General features: G+C 41.7%; 1 protein-coding gene across 1 annotated transcript in view; it reads right to left on the bottom strand.

The window, feature by feature from the left end:
• Nucleotides 1-11893, bottom strand: part of LOC132884811 (sterol 26-hydroxylase, mitochondrial) — a 77263-nt gene extending 65370 nt beyond the window's left edge. The window contains exons 1-2 of the mRNA XM_060918791.1: nt 11692-11893; nt 11218-11283 (exon numbers count right to left, since the gene is read on the bottom strand). Coding sequence (XP_060774774.1) covers nt 11218-11283; nt 11692-11762 — 137 coding nt within the window. The 5' untranslated portion in view covers nt 11763-11893. The remainder of the gene's footprint in view (nt 1-11217; nt 11284-11691) is intronic.
• Nucleotides 11894-21692: the final 9799 nt, after the last annotated feature.

Genomic DNA, 21692 nt, shown 5'->3' with positions numbered 1-21692 from the left:
TCCATCCATTTGAATGGGGCCAAAAAGCAATGGAAGCCTATGGAGGGAAAAAAGGATGTGTGAAAACCAAGAAAAAGACGAATGCAGGTCTCAGATGAGGGGATGGACGTGTGTGGGGACTTGCCCTGATGCATCATATGAAGTCTCTTGAAGTTTGGTCACTCAGTTAAAAAATTTGACGGAGAGTGAAAGTTTTTTTCCCTGAAACATCATTCATTTTCAATGGGGCCAAAAATGAATGAAAAGTGAATGGATGAAAAAGTGGGGCATGAAAAGAAAGGAAAAAAATGAGTGTGGGTCAGAACCGAATGCATGTGTGTGTCTGGGGAGTTGGCCTGAGGTATCACATGAGGTTTGGCGTGTCTGCGATGAAGCGTGTACGAGCAGGACGATTCGATTCGTGAGCCGTATTCATTCTCTATGGGAAAAAAATGACAGAAAAATGACAACGAGAGAACAGGTGTGTCGATCCAAAAGCTGAAAACAAGCACACTACACCGCTTCAGGATGGACGTTTCTGAGTTAGAATGGTGCTGGTATCTCAAAAGCTGTAGGAGAAGTAGCGGCTCCAAAAAACGGGTGAAACGGAACAATAATAACTAGATTGCATTTCCTCTGCAGAAACTGCTGGAGTGTGCTTGCTCAAATGAAGCCACAGTCTTTCACATTCTATAAAATACATACAATAACTGACATGCACAATAAAATAAAATACCTTATTGAACCCTCCAAATGGCTTTTAAAGCCTCGGTCACAACCGGCCGTACATGCTCCTATGGCCGGTCTACGTGCAAAAAACGCAAGAAACGCACGGAGGAAGACTTCCGGGTTGGATATGGCGTGAGCGGCAAGGCGTTGTTGTGGCTCCCTAATCTTTACTTTATATTTTCTTGTTTACCCCATTAATATCTAGTATTATCGTTTACAACAGCGATGTCAAATCGGATAGTCTTTAGATTGGTTAAGCCTGCGATCCTCCTCAGGTTCTTTAATAGAGGTGGATCTAGGAAAGTGTTCTTGTTTGAGTTGTTTCTGTTTTTACTTTTTTTATTATTTTTTACATTATTTTTAGTTTTCTCCCCCCTTTTTTTTTTTTAGTTCTTACAATGCTAATAGTAAGCCTAGGACTCAAGCCTACGGTATATTACAGTCATACTTGGCCTATGTAATGTGTGATATCCTTTCTCACTCTACTGACATCTCTACACCTCTTTTAGGTCCCCTTAACAAAATGTGTCATCACTTCTTTTATATTTTTCATCCATTACTACCCTTGACAAAATGAATAGCAGCCCAGTAGTACGTTTTGTTTCATGGAATGTTAAGGGACTAAATGGTCCAATTAAACGCTCTAGAATTTTCTCCTACCTTAAATCTCTCAATGCTGATATACTGTTTCTACAGGAGACACATTTACGAGTAAAGGATCACATTCGTTTACGTAAAGCTTGGATTAGCCAAGTCTATCACTCCAGACACGATGGTAGTTCAAAAGGGGTTGCCATCCTAATTAATAAAAAAGTGCAGTTTACACCGACAGAGGTCATCACTGATACTCTTGGTCGTTTTATCATAATCTGTGGATGTCTCTTTCATACCAGAGTTATTCTTGTAAACCTCTATGCCCCTAATTGGGATGACACAGACTTTGTGAATAAACTGTTATCAACGCTCCCAAATTTAGACACTCATAAGCTTATTTTGGGAGGTGATTTAAATTGTGCAATTAATCCTGTATTAGACAGATCATGTTCCAAAACATCAACCCCTTCAGGCATGGCAAAGGCATTCTCTGCTTTCATGGCTCAAAGTGGTTGTATAGATCCATGGCGATTTCTCAACCCAAATTTGAAACGGTTCTCCTTTTTTTCTCCAGTGTACCACTCCTTCTCGCGTATAGATTATTTCTTTGTTGACAGTTCATTCATTCCTTCAACAAAAACAGCTGATTACTTAGCTATCATCATTTCCGACCACGCCCCGGTTGTTCTGGATATTTCCTTCGCTCTGAATATAAAGCAACGTCCATTATGGAAACTAGATCCTCTTTTGCTATCTGAGGAGGACTTTTGCAAATTCCTGGCAACCAGTATAGATGTTTATATTGCCGTAAATAAAACTGATCAGATCTCATACTCTACGCTCTGGGACTCACTTAAAGCCTACCTTAGGGGGCAAATTATTTCATATACAGCCTTTAAAAATAAGGAGCGTTCTAAGGAGATATCGGGCTTAACTGAATCTATAAGTAAGCTTGACCAGCTCTTCTCTGAGTCACCTAATGCAGAGTTGAACAAGAAACGGATAGATTCGCAAGCTAAATTGAACATTTTAACCACTAAACATGCAGAACAACTTTTGTTTAAAACTAGAGGGACTTTCTATGAATATGGAGATAAATCCAGTCGTTTGCTTGCTCATCAATTAAAACGCCAGGCTGCATCTCGTCTTATCCCTCAAGTAACGGATGAACATGGTACATTAATTTCAGACCCTAAACACATAAATGACATATTTGTCACTCATTTCATCTCACTTTACACCTCTAATTTCCCTACAGATACCACCCCTATGATGACTTTTCTGAATAAAATGAAAACCCCTTCCCTTAGTCACTCTGATGCATCTACCCTTGAACGAAATTTAGAGATAGAGGAGGTCCTCAATGCCATTATGGCCATGCAGAACAGAAAAACTCCAGGCTTGGATGGGTACCCTGTCGAGTTTTATAAAAAGTTTAAAGACCAGCTTGCCCCACTCCTTATGGCAGTTTTTACTGAATCACTGGAGAGAGGTTCCTTACCCCCCACATTTTCTCAAGCATCTATCTCACTTATTCTCAAGAAAGATAAAGATCCCACCCATTGTGGTTCTTATCGTCCGATATCTCTTTTAAATGTGGATGCAAAGATCCTAGCTAAAATTTTGGCCCGCCGGATGGAGAATTTTCTTCCAACAATCATCTCTGAAGATCAAACTGGTTTTATTAGAGGTCGGCATTCTTTCTCGAATGTACGTCGCCTTATCAATATAGCATATACAAAAAACACAGACTGTCTGCCTGAAGCGATTATTTCTTTAGACGCAGAGAAAGCGTTCGACAGGGTCGAGTGGAAGTATTTATTTGCAGCATTGAATAAATTTGGCTTTGGTAAAAATTTCATTTCGTGGATTAAGCTCTTGTATAAGGATCCACAAGCAAGCGTGCAAACCAATGACTTGAGATCAGTTTTTTTTCCCTTGAATAGAGGCACAAGACAAGGTTGCCCACTCTCCCCGCTCTTGTTTGCCATTGCGATTGAACCACTTGCCATAACCTTACGAACCACAACAGCATTTCAGGGTATAGTAAGAGGGGGGTTGGAACACAGGGTTTCATTGTATGCCGATGATTTGTTGCTATATGTCAGCCATCCAACCACCTGCGCAGCTAAAATTGTTTCCATATTAGAAGAGTTTGGGAGATTTTCTGGATATAAACTGAATTTGCAGAAAAGCGAATGTTTCCTACTAGACTCTCCAGCACCATCTGGACAAGCACCATCTGGACAAACACCTTCCCTTCCTTTTCACATTTCTGGTTCAGGTTTCAAATATCTAGGAGTTAAGATTACGAAGTCCTTCACTTCCCTTTCGTCAAATTTTACAGCACTAGTTAATCAAACGAAGGATGACTTCAAAAGATGGTCTGCTTTACCTCTTACTTTAGCAGGCCGTATAAATACTGTAAAGATGACGGTTCTCCCAAAGTTTTTATACCTCTTTCAGTGTTTACCTCTCTTTCTTACCAAGTCTTTCTTTCGACTGCTAGGTCAAGCTGTGACCTCATTTATTTGGGGCAATCAAGTACCGAGAGTTAAGGTGAATCTTTTACAAAGGCAACAAAGTGTAGGTGGATTAGCCTTGCCCAGTTTTATCCATTACTACTGGGCTGCAAATGTCCAGAAGATACTTTATTGGTTACACGCCGCTAACACAGACTGGTGTATTTTGGAAGAACAATCATGTAGACATTCAAGCCTTAGGGCTTTAATTTACTCATCCTTATCTTTAAAGCCTTCTCGCTTCTCCTCTAATCCTATAGTTTTGTCCACACTAAAAATTTGGAACCAGTTTCGTTCACATTACAAATTTCTTTCTGCCTCTATCCTTGGCCCCATTCACAATAATCACTTATTTCCTCCATCTACCATGGACTCATCATTCATGGAGTGGTGGAAGAGGGATATTTACTGTTTCCAGAGCCTTTACAGCTCCAAGACCATGGACAGTTTTGAAGATCTACAGAAAGAACATAATCTACCCAGACAATTATTCTTTCAGTATCTCCAAATACGACATTTTCTCAAAACTAGTTTCCCCTTTTTCCCCCAATCTACCAACACTGGGAGCCTGGGAAGACTTAACTCTTTTAAAACCAGAAAGAGGTATAATTTCTGTTATATATCAGAAACTATTGTCTTTGGATGACCACAATTTAGCCAGAATTCAGTCTAAGTGGGAGGATGAGTTAGGAATGGAGCTGGGAGACTATTGGGACTGTGCACTTACAAAAGTTAATTCGTCATCATCCTGTGCACGCCTGGCTCTTATTCAGTTCAAAGTCTTACATAGAGTACATTATAGTAAAGCCAAATTGGCTGAAATATATCCAGGAGCGGATGCAAGCTGTAATAGGTGTTCCTTTTCTCCAGCTAATCTTACACACAGTTTTTGGTCCTGTCCTTCCCTTGAAAGATACTGGTCTGGAGTGTTTGGGACTTTGTCTGAGGCACTCAATATATCCATTGAACCAAACCCCTTAACTGCAATTTTTGGTGTTCCGGCGGACACAGTTTCAAAGACTCATTCTGATGTCATTGCTTTTACCTCACTGCTCGCCCGCCGTAGAATTCTCTTAGGATGGAAATCTTCTACACCCCCTTCACTAGCCCGATGGCTGGAGGATACTATGCTTTTTCTTAAATTAGAAAAGATTAAATTTACTCTTAGAGGGTCAATGAAAAAATTTTACTTGAGATGGCAACCCCTTATCACTTATTTTGATAAGTTAAAAGAACTAAAGGCTGAATCCACATAGCTTATGTTACCTTCCCATGATCTTTTTGAGTGTGTAGGTCTAGTACATATGAAGCTGCTCTTGAACACCTGGGCTTATTCAATTATTATTGTTGTTGTTATTATTATTATTATTTTTTTTTTTTAAATCCTTGTTTCCCCCCAATTATTAGTATTTTACTTTATTTTTTATTCTCTTCTTGGCTTGAAATTTACTTTATGGTATTGTTTATTGCTGTTCTATGTTTTATAAAAGGAAATAAGGTGGAAACTGCTTTTTACTATCTTTGTCTTAGTAGACAATGTCTACTTCACCCTCTGTATCACTCTGGTTTTCATCAATAAACAGATTGCCAAAAAAAAAAGAAACGCACGGAGGGCGCGCGTGTGACGTGCTGATTTTCGAGCCGTAGACTGGCCGCAGAGGTTCTTTGTCGTGTCAAACAAACTCTACGGGCGCTTACAGTTTTTTCAGGTTGCAAGACAAATTTACGGCCAACGTGCGTCTTTCTCCATGAACAAAAAAACCGCAGCGATTTGGGAAGCGCCAAAAATCGCACGGCCAAAAAAAAAAATCGTACGTCCGGTTGTGACCTAGGCTTAAGTCATTACCCCTAAAACACCCCCGTCACAATGGACTGCCCCGGGACACCCCTCTATTTTACCCCTTGTGGAACAGTCCATCTGTTCCCCAAACGAGACCCGGAAGAACGTTTTGAATGCCTGGTGAGTGAATTGCGACCGGAGCTGCAATAACAAAAGTTTTAACCAATAAATGAAGTTTTTAACAGCCAGTGTGAATTATTTTACTTTTTGAGACTAGACAATGATTATACAGATGAAGAATGTCGCGACAGGACAGCAGTGATTTAAAAATGCCGGCAAATGGCTGCCTGCATGCTCCGTCAGCGTCACGGCTCAGCCCGTCACACTCTTTCACAGCATTTTGAAGGGAAATTTCACTGTGTGGCCCTTATGTGTTTTTCAATTTAACTCAGAGGTTTTACAGGGTTTAAAACATGGATTTTGGCTGTAAAATCGCAGTTTTAACCTCCTAGGGCTTAGCGGTCACATGCGTGGACAGCACTTTTTAGAAATTCGGAACAAGAATCGACATATCTGTGGACATACTTTTTCTCTAAAAGTACATCTTATCAAAAGATGATGCTTAGTTTTTATTCTAATCAGGTTCTAATAAGCCCAAATAGCAAAGAGAAATAAAAAATGCATGTAAAAAAACAGCTTGGGCCTTAGGAGGTTAATTTTGTTTTTTTCTGCTGCGCGCGCGCTCCAACGTCTGCAGTGGGGGAGCTCCTTATGACGTCATCACTCCCATTCATTTCAATGGCACGGAATTTTACTGAAAAACGGGAATACCGGATGAATGACAAGGGGTAGCGCAACCACACCAGGGGTAGCGCAAGCACACCATTCCAGATCGGGCCCTACGTTTCAGCATTGGAACGGTGTCTATCTCAAAAGCCCTAGTAGGAGTAGTGGATCCAGAAAACGGGTGAAAACGAATAATCATCTATGGCGTAATTTTGGGTAGGGACGCTAGGGACGTGTCCCTACCAATATTCAGCCGCTACTGTGTAATCACGATCAATAAAACCGATGTCCTAACCTGAGCAATGATTATATGGCACACAAAGGGTTAAATGTATGACACTGCTAATAATCCCCCCTCTAACGTAGATATCATTCTCTGATTAGCTACCTGTTTCTCGCTAACTTACATGGTTGGCTATCCCAGCTGTCACTCCATCTGCTGTAAAAGCAGCACACTTCCCACAGCAGCCGTGACTACCTGCCCATCAACCCCCCGTATCTCACACGTACACACCTGACCTACCCCACGCACCCCCCACTCTCCGTCAGCCTACAAATTGAGCTGGACTTCGATGTCCATGCATGCTTGCCCTACGACTCGCATGCTGACTTGAGTATCATGGATGACGGCCCCCCTCCCAAGAAACAAGACATTCGTTCATTCTTCTTCAAAGTCAAGAATGTAAGTGCAGGGTTTCCGTCGAGCTTTAAAAACTCAACAAAATTCCTTTGATGTATGGAAACCCTTCATAAAAGTATTGCTGCGGCTCCTTAGGCAGGTTTAACAACGTGACAGGACGCATCAGAGCTAGGCTACTGCATAGCTGCAGAGAAAAGGAATGCTGGAGCAATGCAACTTGATGTTAGATAATATCCTCGATGAATGAATGTTAAATTTATAGACCTAATGGTTTTACAGAATGTAAGTAGTCAGATGTAGGCTACTGCATGGCCATGCAGATGTGCGACTTGCATTTCAGAATCAACGGCGTGACAGCCGCTGAGTCTGCTGCGTTCACCGTTTTACAGAGACCTCTTTCTACTACTAGGCTAGGCTAGATACAACAAATCCATGGTCCTTTACTGCCACCTACAGACGAATATTGGTAACTGCAGCATGAACATAAAAGAAGTCACAAGCACATCTGCAGTGAAAATCCTAACACACGTTACGAACACAGAAACGGGCAACAAAAAGACATAATATGGAAAATGGAGGGGCAACAAAAAAAAAAAAAAAATGGGGGGTATACTAATAAATGCAATACTAATGTAATCATAATCATGCTATAATAGGCAATCACTAAATTATATATCCAAATATCATTTTAACTAAATTTGAGCTTAATTACAGAATAGAAAATGCCACCAGTCGCACCTATTTGAGTGTCTCAATAAGGCAGTCAGTGAATTTTGAGACCCCCCTCTCCAATGTCAAACAATACAGATATTGAATTTAAAAAAAAAACAAAAAACAATATTTAATGCTAAAAATGCTTAAAGTTTTTAATTCTTATTTTCATGTATTTCTGTGGAAGAGACAGAATGGCTGCTTAAACACAACTTAGGAATTGTGTGGTGTAAAAGTAATAAATCATCAGATTCTAGAAGATCATGTGATATTATGCATCCATGTTTTTGTGGGGAATAAATTATAGTCCATGTAATAATTTTGTCCTTTTTGGCTCGCCCTTTTTGCTGAGGCTACAACCTTATCATGAAACTCTACAGTCATTCTATCCCTAATCTGTTCATGTGTCATGCATCAATATATTTTTGTAAGGTGACAGACAGCAGAGAGGCTGGAGGAGATGAAAGACAGTGTAGAGAAAGAGAGGCAGGAAGAGAAAGAGGAGCAGAGGCTGAAGGCATACCTGTCAACCCTCCCGTTTTTCCCGGGAAATCCCTTATTTTGACTTATTTCCCGCTGTCTTCCCGTTTTTTTATTTTCCCGAAAATATCCCGTATTTTCACATTATATAAAAGTCCCGTATTTTCACAATATAAAAAAGTCGGTAGGTCCAGAATTCATGATGCGCCTCTGACAGGAGTTTACAGCAGGAAGTTGGGCCATGAATTCACGTCCCCGCCCTCTCAGGGATCAGTAATTACATAACTACGTCCAGAGGCGAGGCTGAACAAGTGATTAGGTCCAGTGTTGCCAGATTGGGCGGTTTCCCGCCCAAGTTGGGCGGATTCAAGTGCATTTGGCGGGTTTTGAACATATTTTGGGCTGGAAAACGTCAGCAGTATCTGGCAACACTGATTAGGTCTGAGGTGAAGATGGCGATGCTAATAGCTAAGAAAAACATTAGCCTCTCTTTCTTTGATGATTTCAACAAGTGCGTGGCTGGAATGTTCCCAGACTCTTCCATCGCAAAGAAATTTTCCATGGGGAAAACGAAAGCCTCCCAAATAATCAAAGGTAAGCTACACATGTTTACATTAAGTATGTCCTGGCTAAGACCTCATAAATAGCCTAGTGTAAACTAATTGGTGTATTAACTGTTTTATCCACTTATTGTCTATTTTATTTTCTATCTGAAACTTACCCATTTTAAATCACTCTTGGTTTAATATCTTGTATTACTCTTTATTACTCTATCTATCTATCTATCTATCTATCTATCTATCTATCTATCTATCTATCTATCTATCATTCCGAGGCCATGACTATGGTAAAACCATAATAAATTGCAATGGAATTGAATTTATTGACTGGTTATATAATGACCTTTCTTATTTTAACATAAGATACGTATTTTAGCCCTTAATTTGGGAAATAACTGGTACCACTGAAAGCAAATAAAAATAAATGTATAGTTTATTCACAAATGCACTCTATAAACCATAAGCATATTGAGTTTGGGTCATGGCGATCACCAACATGCACCAGAGTACAGGAAATCACAAATACTAGATAGAAAATTGCCCCCCATTCAACTACTCACCCACTTTTGGTGAAGGGTATGACTTTCCGAAATTTTCCCTTATTTTGAGTTAAAAATCTGGGAAATATCCCTTTTTTTCAAACCTCAAAGTTGACAGGTATGGCTGAAGGAGAGGATGGAGGAGGTAGAGGAGGGGAATCCACAGCTGGAGGAGATAGAGGAGGAGATGGAGAAGCGGAAAGAGAGGTTGGACATTCACAGGTGAGGTTAATGATGGATATGTCAGTCGTGAGATTCAGCCCCACTGTGGCAAATGTTTGTTAGTGTGATGCTGATCTGAATAACAATGCTTCACCCATGTGGTTTTAAAATCAGAGCTTCATGTCAAGGCTGGTTTTCTAAGAGGCCTCGTCATGTATTACTGGTAGTGTGTATGTGTTTACAGTAGTTGCAATAGAGTTGATAAATCTGAAAACTGGACAATACTGACCTGACAGAAATCTGCCAGCAGTTTGTCTCTGTTACAGACAGGCGTAGGCATGTGTTTGGTTCTTTCAAATAGGAGCAACCAGTGTAAACTAATTTGCTTGTGTTTATGTTTGAGTATTAGTAACCAACACATTTACATTTCATTTATGTGTACTTACATGTTGTAGTTATGTGTTTCAATGTTCTTGATGTATGTTAATTGCACTTTTGCAGCCCTTAACATCCTGCATGAGTAAAGCTGAGAACTCTGAAGTTGCCTCCTTGACTTTCATTACATTTAGCTGACGCTTTTATCCAAAGCGACTTACTGTTACTATTTTGGTACAGGGTATTGGTCCCTGGAGCAATGTTGGGTTAGATGCCTTGCTCAAGCGCACTTCAGCCATGGATGGAGATGTAGGGAGATTTGAACCTGCAACCCTGGGATCCAAAGACCAACTCCCTAACCATTAGGCCACAGCTGCACTCGTTAACCTATAAGATCTGCATGACATGAAATTATGATTGCTAATGGGGAAAAAAACAACACCTTTTGGAAGCTCTGCCTTGGATCACTTTTGTGTCCCCACCAATGTCAAAATCAAAGTTACTCCCTTGATAATAATAAAAATAAAATTTAGGAACAATAGTGTGCTTTTGCAAGCACACTAATAATAATTTTATTACATTTATTAAGTGTGTGTATATATATATATATATATATATATATATATATATATATATATATATATACACACATACACACACACACACACACACACATATATACACACATATGCACACACACAGAGTCTACCTGTAATGTGCAATTTTTCCAAGCCTCTCAATAAGGCAATTTTTCTATACTTTTTCATGGTAGACAATGCAAATAGCCCTCTGTATTTAATCCTTCATTTGTCTAATTTTTATTTCAGTTTTATTTGTTATCTATTTGACATGTTCTTGCTAGTGTAACACGTGAATTTCCCCGATGTGGGATGAATAAAGTGAATAATCTAATCTCATCTCATTATCTCTAGCCGCTTTATCCTGTTCTACAGGGTCGCAGGCAAGCTGGAGCCTATCCCAGCTGACTACGGGCGAAAGGCGGGGTACACCCTGGACAAGTCGCCAGGTCATCACAGGGCTGACACATAGACACAGACAACCATTCACACTCACGGTCAATTTAGAGTCACCAGTTAACCTAACCTGCATGTCTTTGGACTGTGGGGGAAACCCATGCGGACACGGGGAGAACATGAAAACTCCGCACAGAAAGGCCCTCGCCGGCCACAGGGCTCGAACCCGGACCTTCTTGCTGTGAGGCGACAGTGCTAACCACTACACCACCGTGCCGCCCCATAATCTAATAATAATAAAACTTAAGAACAACAATAGTGTGCTTTTGCAAGCACACTAATTAAGAATAGTAGTTGTGACGTAGCTAGTTATATTCTCTTCTCACCTGTGATGCTGCATAATCATCCCTGTTGGCCTCTGGTCCACTGTCTCCTCTCTCACCCTGCTCTTTCTATCGTGGCAATAAAGATTAAAAAAATATGTGAAAAGCAACATTTTGAAATAGAATTAGGAATACAATAATAATAATAATCATAATAATCAGCAAATTAATGTACTTTAAACTTTAACTACCACAAAAATAAATCTTTACAAAAATAACAGTCAAAGGAACACAAATACATTTATATTCTTATTTTCTACCCATCTTAGAGTAGCCAAAATAGTAACGTTACTCAAGTAAAAGTATTATTTTAGAATAATATTACTCAAGTAAAACGTATTTTGCAACAAAACAACTCTTAAGAGTACAATTTATCCAAAAAGTTACTACCGCCTCTAGCTTAACTAACTAAATTGACATCTACTTGTCATCTTTTAGCGAAACATTATCTACATTCAACAGCATTATTCAACTTACACGGTTTGTCTGGGGGGAAAAAAAAACCCACTGTGGAAAGTCTTTAGCCTCTTGTCTGGTTTGCTGAACATACAGAAGCGCTGCTCAGATCTGAATCACACCAAATATACTCGCACAATATTTTCTAAAGCGTCTCTGATCACCACAGCGGGGTTGGTTTGTTGCTCAGCTCCGCCTGCTCATGATGCGTTTAGAGGCGGCTCGGAAAACCGCGTTTCCACATGTTCAAAAGGAACCGAGTGGCTGTAATGGCTGTAAAAAGTGCGGGGGGGCGGAGGGCACAAATACGGGAAGTCCTCCGCGTCCGCTCCGCCCATGGGCAGTCATCATGAACATCTCGCGAAAAACACGCATCCCTCATGCCCCTTTTCCACCAAAGCAGTTCCAGGGCTGGTTCGGGCCCAGTGCTTAGTTTGGAACCGGGTTTTCTGTTTCCACTGACAAAGAACTGGCTCTGGGGCCAGAAAAACCGGTTCCAGGCTAGCACCAACTCTCTGCTGGGCCAGAGGAAAGAACCGCTTACGTCAGCGGGGGGGCGGAGTTGTTAAGACCAGGGCTTTGAACCAGAATTTTTTTCCTATGGAGCACTTGCATGTGACGTCACAGCCGATCCAGATTGTGACAGACGCCATCTTGTCGGTCAAACGCTATATTTCCGCCTTCTACTTCTGCTTTTACTTCTACCTTTTCTTCTGGAAAACCCTACTATATACAATTCTACTACAACGGCTGCGGCTACAAGCTCTCCCTACCTGTGCACGTTTTTTATGTTTTTTGTGTGTATTTTTGCGTGTTGTTCGTCTGTACCGGACTTCAATATCCACTACAACCGTATGGACTTACTGGACATGGGTTTCCAGCAGAAAATGACGGTTTGTAGCGATTTCCATCGCATGCACAACATTCCGGACGAGATAGCGAGACCAGCGGGGTCTCCGTGGATTGTTATCGGAAGCAAAGCAAAGGAGGCGGTGTCGGGAGCGGAAGCAAAAGCGAGGCTGCAGGCAGAGCCGGCCTGTTGACTAAGCTCAGAAAACAGCCACTCAAATCTCCACTGCTAAGCCTTTACCTCTCCAACGCCAGATCCATGTAAACAAGACGGACGATTTGGAATTACAGCTGGAATTACCTTATTCTATTCTATAATCGGCTGGTCAGTGCTATACTCAATACTTAAGTGACTTACCCATCCAATGAGGATTCTTGTTTACAAGATGCCACATCTGAGTCGCTGACAAATCCTGAATTTCTGTAAAGATAACTGTCCAGAGATTTATAAGCACGCAGTGCTTCACCACTGAACAGCGAGGGAAAGTTAATGAGGTAATTATACACGTCTGGGTATTCCGCTGGCAGTTCAAAATCCGGTCGTGAAAACTCCGCCCGGTAAGCCATAAGGGTCACTAATCTGTAGATCGTTTATTTTAGACATATCTAGTTATCTGTTCATTAGAAAAATGAGCCGTGTAGTCCGTCGGTTGAAAGTGATCCATTCTGTACATGAGTGCAGCAGTATACAGCTGTGTTTTTGACCGACAAGATGGCGGTTGTGTACTTTCCGGTCACGTGACTGCAAGATCTCTATTGGTTCGTTCCGAACAGAAACGGAATTTTAACGTTTCCGGTTTTGGGTTCCACCATTAAATAGATGTTCCCGAACCGGTTAGAACAAAAAAATTTCGTTCCCGGAACGGTTAATTACGTTCCCTGTCAGCTGTTTAACAAATGGCTATAAAATTATGTCTCTGTCTCATCCAGCTTAAGCCAAATGTAGGCCAATTCTATTACAACCTTCATTAAATAAGACAAGAAATAATTCAAAACAATTATTTCAAATGTTGGCGATTTGGATTCTCAGCATGTCTTCCCATCTACACAAACAGAAAAAGTGCCAAAAATGAAAGATAATTCGTTTAGTGTGTTACCAAAGGCGAGTCAGGCCCTATGCATTGATAGGCTAACAGAGGTTAACGTCATTTAATGTTCGCGAGCCTCTCATTAACGTGGACAAATGTATTGATATCGTGTTTGAAGTTGACGTTTTTGAATAACGATAGACTGCAATATTTACCTCTTATTTAAGATGTGGAGACGTGATAGTAGTCCACCCTCACAGACGTGATCACTGTCCACCATGTCTTCACACGCTTGAGTTCAATGATTTAATTAATGACTTCGCTTTCCAGAAAAGTAGGAAAGTGCCCTTGTAAGTTGACCCATGGCTGTCAAACTGAATGCGCAAAGCTGTGTGCCACTGCTGTTTGGGACATTACATGTGTGAAAGGATGAAATGTTTCACATAGCCTAACATTTTGAGATTTATTTCTGAGAACCAAGATATTTTTCTTTCGTTATCGCTCTTTGTTTTCACAAGTTAAAAGTCGCCTGGATTCCAAAATGAAAACGAACGGTTATATACCAAATGAATGTTCTTGTTCTGAATACTAAAGAAACTGTTGTAGGCCTAGGTTATGTTCTTGACATGTTGTTCATTGACTCACTCATTCAAAGCCTTCTTGAGGCTAAACTTTAGTTAACCAGACTTGTTAACCGTGATGTCTGATGGATTTTTTCACCATGCAATTGCCTATTTCACCATTAAATAGGTGTTGATGGATATAAAGTTTTATCGTTCAATAGTATTTCTAATTGTGCCACTGTCATTATTTAAGTTTCTGTGTCTAGTTAGACAGGCACGTCTGATGCCCCTTTTCCACCAAAGCAGTTCCAGGGCTGGTTCGGGGCCAGTGCTTAGTTTGGAACCGGGTTTTCTGTTTCCACCGAACAAAGAACTGGCTCTGGGCCAGAAAAACCGGTTCCAGGCTAGCACCAACTCTTTGCTGGGCCAGAGGAAAGAACTGCTTACGTCAGCGGGGGCGGAGTTGTTAAGACCAACAACAATCGCAAGACCGTGAAAGGTCGCCATTTTTAAGCAACGAGAAGCAGCAGCTGTACAAACGTGAAGTCATCCATTATTATTGTTGTCGCTGCTTCTTCTTCTCCGTGTTGTTGTTGCTTTGATGTTCGCACCAAGGTTTATGCAAATGCAGCGACATAACTGACGTATACAGCGATGTAATGACGTGGCTCCCCTTAGCACCGCGAGCTATGGAAAAGCAAACTGGTTCTCAGCTGGCTCGCAAGTTGAATGAGTTGTGAACCAGCACTGGCCCCAAACCAGCCCTGGAACTGATTTGGTGGAAAAGGGGTATGAAGGGGCGAATTTGCTGAGCGCAGCTGACAACAGGTGGGGGTGGGGCCTCGGGGGGGTGTCTGCCCAGGGCCTCGGCAAGGGTTAACGCGGCCCTGACCCGGATAAACCGAATTCTTTTCAAAACGAGTTTGATCTGCGCTGTCTCATGCAGAAAAATCCTCAACAAACAGCTCCAAAGCTATCTAGAGCTACAATTAAACTCCTAGCGAGTCATCCATTTCATCATAATAAAAAACTGAGCATGCAAACTGTTTATCTGTCTTTTTAAATTTTCAAAAAAAAAAAAGCAGCCCCAGGTTACTGGCTGTGAACGAGTGTAGACGAAGAGGTTCATGAAGGTTAATAAATGCAATGAGTTTGCAAAATGCAAAAGTTATAATTACAGATCTTATAATTACAGATGTGCTTCAAATTATAATACATCCCTAGAAACTGGCGTTGTTCCTGTGTCCCTGAAAAAAGCCGTTGTAAAGCCCCTACTTAAAAAAAATAATCTGGATCCTTCAGTATTAAATAACTACAGGCCAATATCAAATTTATCATTCATCGGGAAAATCCTTGAAAAAATTGTCTTCAATCAATTAACTGCCTTCTTGATATCAAACAGCTGTTTTGATAATTTTCAGTCAGGATTTCGTGCCAATCATAGCACTGAAACAGCGCTGATTAAAGTTATAAATGACATACGTCTTAATACTGATGCAGGCAAAACATCGGTCCTGGTGTTACTGGACCTCAGTGCAGCTTTTGATACTGTTGATCACAACATACTGCTATATCGACTTGAACACTGGGTTGGGTTGACTGGTAAAGTTATCAATTGGTTAAAATCATACTTAAAAGATAGAAGCTTCTTTGTTACCATGGGAAATTGTTCCTCAACGTCAATGTCCTTGACCTGTGGTGTCCCCCAGGGGTCGATTCTTGGACCATTACTTTTCAACCTTTATATGCTCCCACTTGGGCAAATTATCAATAACAATTCAATTTTGTATCGCTGCTATGCAGATGACACCCAAATTTATTTTGCTTTATCACCTAATGATTATGCCCCCCTTGAATGTCTCTACCAGTGTATCGATCAAATCAACAACTGGATGTCACAAAATTTTCTTCAGCTGAACTCAGATAAAACAGAAGTAATTCTATTTGGAAAAAAAGATGAAAGACTCAGGATTACCACTATTCTTGACACAAAAGGGATTAAAACTAAAGAAATGGTTAAAAATCTTGGTGTTTTCATTGACAGCGAGCTAAACGTTGACAGTCACATGAAAGCAAATCACTAAAACGGCATTTTATCACCTAAAAAACATTTCCAAACTAAGAGGACTTATGTCAAAAAATGATCTGGAAAAACTGATACATGCCTTCATCTCTAGTAGGGTTGATTACTGCAATGGCCTTTTCACAGGCCTGCCAAAAAAGACCATCAAACGACTTCAGCTGGTTCAAAATGCAGCGGCTAGGGTTCTCACACGAACAAAAAGAACAGAGCACATTACTCCAATTCTAAGGTCCCTTCACTGGCTTCCAGTAAGCTACAGAATTGACTTTAAAGCATTGCTGCTGGTGTACAAATCTCTAAATGGTACAGGGCCCAATTACCTCTCTGATATGTTGCAGTGGCCTAACCCAATCAGATCTACCAGATCGCAACAGAAAAATTTGCTATTAAAACCTGTTGTTAAAACAAAGTATGGTGAAGCAGCTTTTAGCTACTATGCAGTGCAGCTATGGAACCAACTGCCAGAGGACATTAAAAATGCTCCTGCTGGGGGCGTCGTGGCTCAGGTGGATAAGGCGCCATACCATAAATCCGGGGACCCGGGTTCGATTCCGACCCGAGGTCATTTCCCGATCCCTCCCCGTCTCTCTCTCCCACTCATTTCCTGTCTCTACACTGTCCTATCCAATAAAGGTGGAAAAAGCCCAAAAAAATATCTTAAAAAAAAAAATGCTCCTGCTGTTGGCAGCTTCAAATCTAGGTTAAAGACCAAGCTGTTCTCAGATGCATTCTGTTAAATAATTAATATTGTCTTCTTTACATGTTTTATAATCTGTACTTTTACAGTCTCTGCATGTTTCGAATTTTACTTAACTTTTATTCTATTTTATTTTGCTGGGGGTTTTTTTCTCCCCCTATTTGAACTTCTACTTCATTTTATTATTTTATTTCTACTATTGTTTAATTCTTATTATATTTCTTCCCATTTATTTTATGTAATTTTATTCTCTATTGTTTACTGTTTTGCTTTTACTTGTGTAAAGCACATTGAACTGCCACTGTGTATGAAATGTGCTATATAAATAAACTTGCCTTGCCTTGAAGGACAATTAAAGAAAAACAAGATCACAGACATCCTAAGTTTCCCGGAAGTCTCCCACATATTGATAGCGGCTCCCTGATGCCCACAAATTACATACAATCTCACGGAATCTAGAGCAAGCTTCATCCAGAACTGGCCAGATGCAAACTTGTGTACGTCACAGTAACAGGCCTGTGGTGCGGTGGCACACGATTGAGTAGGGTAGAGTGCGGTTTGGGATGCGGCCAATTTCACAACACGTATTTCCACTTTCAGAAAAAAAAACAAACTCAAGTGTACGCGCGTGCCCTCTGGTGGTTCATGTGTGTGTGCACGCGCTTGCAATGTGGTGCATGAGGCATGTTTTCTCCCGCCTGCGCGTGCGCTGTTTGGCCAAAGCAGTGGAGAGGAGAAGAGCTGAACCAGCCGCCATCTTCCGCGTGCTGCTCCCTCTAACGGTCATTCAGTCAGTCAGTGCACAGGAGCAGCAGTGGCATGGCAGAGGCAGAGTGCCCCAAGAAACGAAAATGTAAGACACGTTTTACATCAGGGTGGCACGGTGGTGTAGTGGTTAGCGCTGTCGCCTCACAGCAAGAAGGTCCGGGTTCAAGCCCCGTGGTTGGTGAGGGCCTTTCTGTGCGGAGTTTGCATGTTCTAAATTGACCGTAGGTGTGAATGTGAGTGTGAATGGTTGTCTGTGTATGTGTGTCAGCCCTGTGATGACCTGGTGACTTGTCCAGGGTGTACCCCGCCTTTCGCCCGTAGTCAGCTGAGAGGAGAATTCTGCCAATAGTCGAACCTCGGATCCAGGAGAAACAATGCGGTTTTCATCCTGGTCGTGGAACACTGGACCAGCTCTGTACCCTTCATAGGGTGCTCGAGGGTTCATGAGAGTTTGCCCAACCAGTGGATCTGGAGAAGGCATTTGACCGTGTCCCTCGTGGTATTCTGTGGGGGGTGCTTCGGGAGTACGGGGTTCAGGGCTCTTTGCTAAGGGCTGTCCGGTCCCTGTACAAACGGAGCAGGAGTCTGGTTCGCATTGCCGGCAGTAAGTCAGACCTGTTCCCAGTGCATATTGGACTCCAGCAGGGCTGCCCTTTGTCACCGGTTCTGTTCATAATCTTTATGGACAGAATTTCTAGGCGCAGCCAGGGGCCAGAAGGAATCCTGTTTGGGAACCACAGGATTTCATCTCTGCTTTTTGCAGATGATGTCCTGTTGGCTTCTTCAAACCAGGACCTTCAGCATGCACTGGGGCGGTTTGCAGTTGAGTGTGAAGCGGCTGGGATGAGAATCAGCACCTCCAAGTCCGAGGCCATGGTTCTCAACCGGAAAAGGGTGGCTTGCCCTCTCCAGGTTGGTGGAGAAGTCCTGCCTCAAGTGGAGGAGTTTAAGTATCTCGGGATCTTGTTCATGAGCGAGGGAAGGATAGAGCGTGAGATCGACAGGTGGATTGGTGCGGCCTCCGCAGTGATGGTCACTTTACCGGTCCGTTGTGGTGAAGGAGCTGAGCCAAAAGGCGAAGCTCTCGATTTACCGGTCAATCTACGTTCCGACTCTCACCTATGGTCATGAGCTTTGGGTAATGACTGAAAGAACAAGATTGCGGATACAAGTGGCTGAAATGAGTTTCCGTCGCAGGGTGGCTGGGCGCTCCCTTAGAGATAAGGTGAGAAGCACAGTCACTCAGGAGGAGCTCGGAGTAGAACCGCTGCTCCTCCACATCGAGAGGAATCAGCTGAGGTGGCTCGGGCATCTCTTTCGGATGCCTCCTGGACGCCTCCCTGGGGAGGTGTTCCAGGCATGGCCCCCCAGGAGGCGGCCCCGGGGAAGACCCAGGACACGCTGGAGGGACTATGTCTCTCGGTTGGCCTGGGAACGCCTTGGTGTTCTTCCCGAGGAGCTGGCCGAGGTGTCTGGGGAAAGGGAAGTTTGGGCTTCCATGCTCATACTGCTGCTTCCACGACCCGGCTCCAGATAAGCGGAAGACGACGAGACGAGGAATGTATAATTTTTTAAAAAGTGCAATCGTTGGCAAGTCACTGTGGTATAAGAATTATAACAGTTATTCCACAAAATCAAGTTGTACATGAGCTGATAGCTGATGAGGCACATAGCACCGAGCTGTCTATAATCCGTGTACGACGAGATTGAGTGGAATAACTTTTATTCCATCCACATTTACTGGATTTTGAGAAACAGAACATTTTTTGCAAATTCGATAAATAAAAACTTTATACAAAGTGTCTGACAAAATAATTTCCATTTAGAATGTAAACAAACCGGTGAAATAACCGGAGCAATTCGTGAAAAATGTGATAATTCTTAAAAATAAAATAAAAAATAAAGATACATGTCCTTGCCATCAAATACTTTTTTTTTTTTTTGCATTTTTGGGGTTTTGTTTTCGAGTCGAGTTTTTATTTCATCCTCGGTTGGTTGAGCAACACGCTCCACCATTTTGTTTTTTCCATTCCTGGTATATGAGCTGATATCCTAATAATAGAGTAGCCAATCAATCAGAGCGCGCGATTGCTCATATCCAGTGAATGTGGATAGAATAAAACAAAATTTTATAAAAACACAGGACTTCACACTGGGCTGAATCACACTATGCTGTCACTGATCATTACCCTATCCTGTTACTCAGGATAATGTTGGTAAATAAACATCACCCACAAGCACACACTCACCGTGTCAACTCCTCCAAGCAACAGTTCAGTGATGGTGATATAAATCTCTGCCAGGGAGAGCTTTTTGCTTGATAACAGGTATGTAAGGTACATGCCCTCAAGCTTCTCTCCACACTGCACCTGCTCCTCTATCTGATGGACCTTCCTGTCAATCAAGTTCCATGCTGAAATACAGCATGTTAAGGCAACACGTTAAAACGTACCATGTCTTACATCATAGCAGGTTTTAGTTCTTGAATAAATGTCTGGTAGTAAATGTCTCAGAGTGACGAAATCAGTGTTTTGAACCAACTTTCTAGAAATGCTAACTGTAGCACTTTGTAGGTATCATGCTTCATCTTGTGTCTAAGAACTACAACTCCCAGCCCACTTCCGCGTTGACTACGTCACGCCTGGGCGGGATCATGTACATCACATTCTTCAGGTTTCACATAAGAGACTTGGAAACTCCATTTTCCTTGTCTCTGGTGTCTGAGCTCAGCGGAGAACAGACCATAGAGGGACGCTCACCATCGGACCGTCCGAAACCACGACTCTTTCTTGCAAGAGACACGTTTTAGAACGTTCTCCTCCTTCTGTCCACCCTTGATCACAGTGGACTCCGGAAACACGCGCGCTTTAACTCAAGTGAGTTATAAACCGTTTTTTTTCAGTCATTCTTTCAGTACGTACTAGACTGCAACCAAATAGGCAGTTTATTGGTGTTGGGAGCGGCTGGACCGTCCTAACCCTGTCTCATCAGAACTTTCTTCTCACGAGCTATGAAGATCTTCAAAGATAACTTCAGAGCAACCGCTCTCTCTCTCACCGAAGCGCAAACTTCTTCAGCCTGCCATTTCCACGGAGAGAGACTCTGCTTTCTACAGAAGACGAGACTTTTTGCAGTAAGAACAGGCATTGGGCAAAAGTTTAAGTCTTAGGAATTATTCACTTAATGTGAAGTTATCTGAAGTTAAATGAAGTGTATACACTGAATTTTGGTTCTCTATCATGTTTGTTTGTTGATTTAAAATTGGTTAATCCATAAGTTTGTGCATGTCTCTCTCTCTCTCTCTCTCTCTCATTCTTTTACTAATATCCTCAATCTCCTTAACACACATTTTGACCTTAAGATTTCAGGGGGTTTGATAATGTTATGAGTGTGGAATTCTTTTGTTACTTAGAAAACACGTGCTCACTAAATCATGAGGATTCACCTCCCCCAAGATTGCAGATAACAAACACACTTTAGCTAGGCCATAGGGCCTTCCCCCACACACACACATACCAAGATTGCAGATAACAAAATTCCTGTGCCTCACATAGCAACAAGCTAGACCTAACATGCCTTTCTTTGTTTAACTCCACGAGGTGGTCCTTGGGCCTTAACTCCTCCCCCACAAACACATGGAGTTAGCCACAAGAGCCAACCCTCTCAAGAGAGACCCAAGGTGTCTCTCTCTCTCTCTCTCCCTCACACACACACACACACACCACTGTATATATTCCAACTGATTATCCATTTTTGATTTGTATAATAAATTCATTTATTGTCAAAGCTGTGTGTATTCATCTGCTGTTTCGATACTTTGAAGTTGCCCAATCGCAAAGAATTCAAGGAAAGGTGTAGACAATTTATGTAATATGGTAAGTGATCAATAATGATATACCATAATTTAGCTGTTTGGTAATTTATCCAGGATCAATGGTATGATTCACTAAATGATTCACCTGAGTGATTCACTTCAAACGATTCAAATGAGACTGATTCTATGGTATGATTCAATTCAAATGAGTCAAATTAAA

The sequence above is a fragment of the Neoarius graeffei genome, chromosome 4, assembly GCF_027579695.1.
Source record: "Neoarius graeffei isolate fNeoGra1 chromosome 4, fNeoGra1.pri, whole genome shotgun sequence".
Taxonomy (NCBI): domain Eukaryota; kingdom Metazoa; phylum Chordata; class Actinopteri; order Siluriformes; family Ariidae; genus Neoarius; species Neoarius graeffei.
The sequence above is the reverse complement of the archived record's forward strand: the minus strand, read 5'-3'. Positions and strand labels throughout refer to the sequence as shown.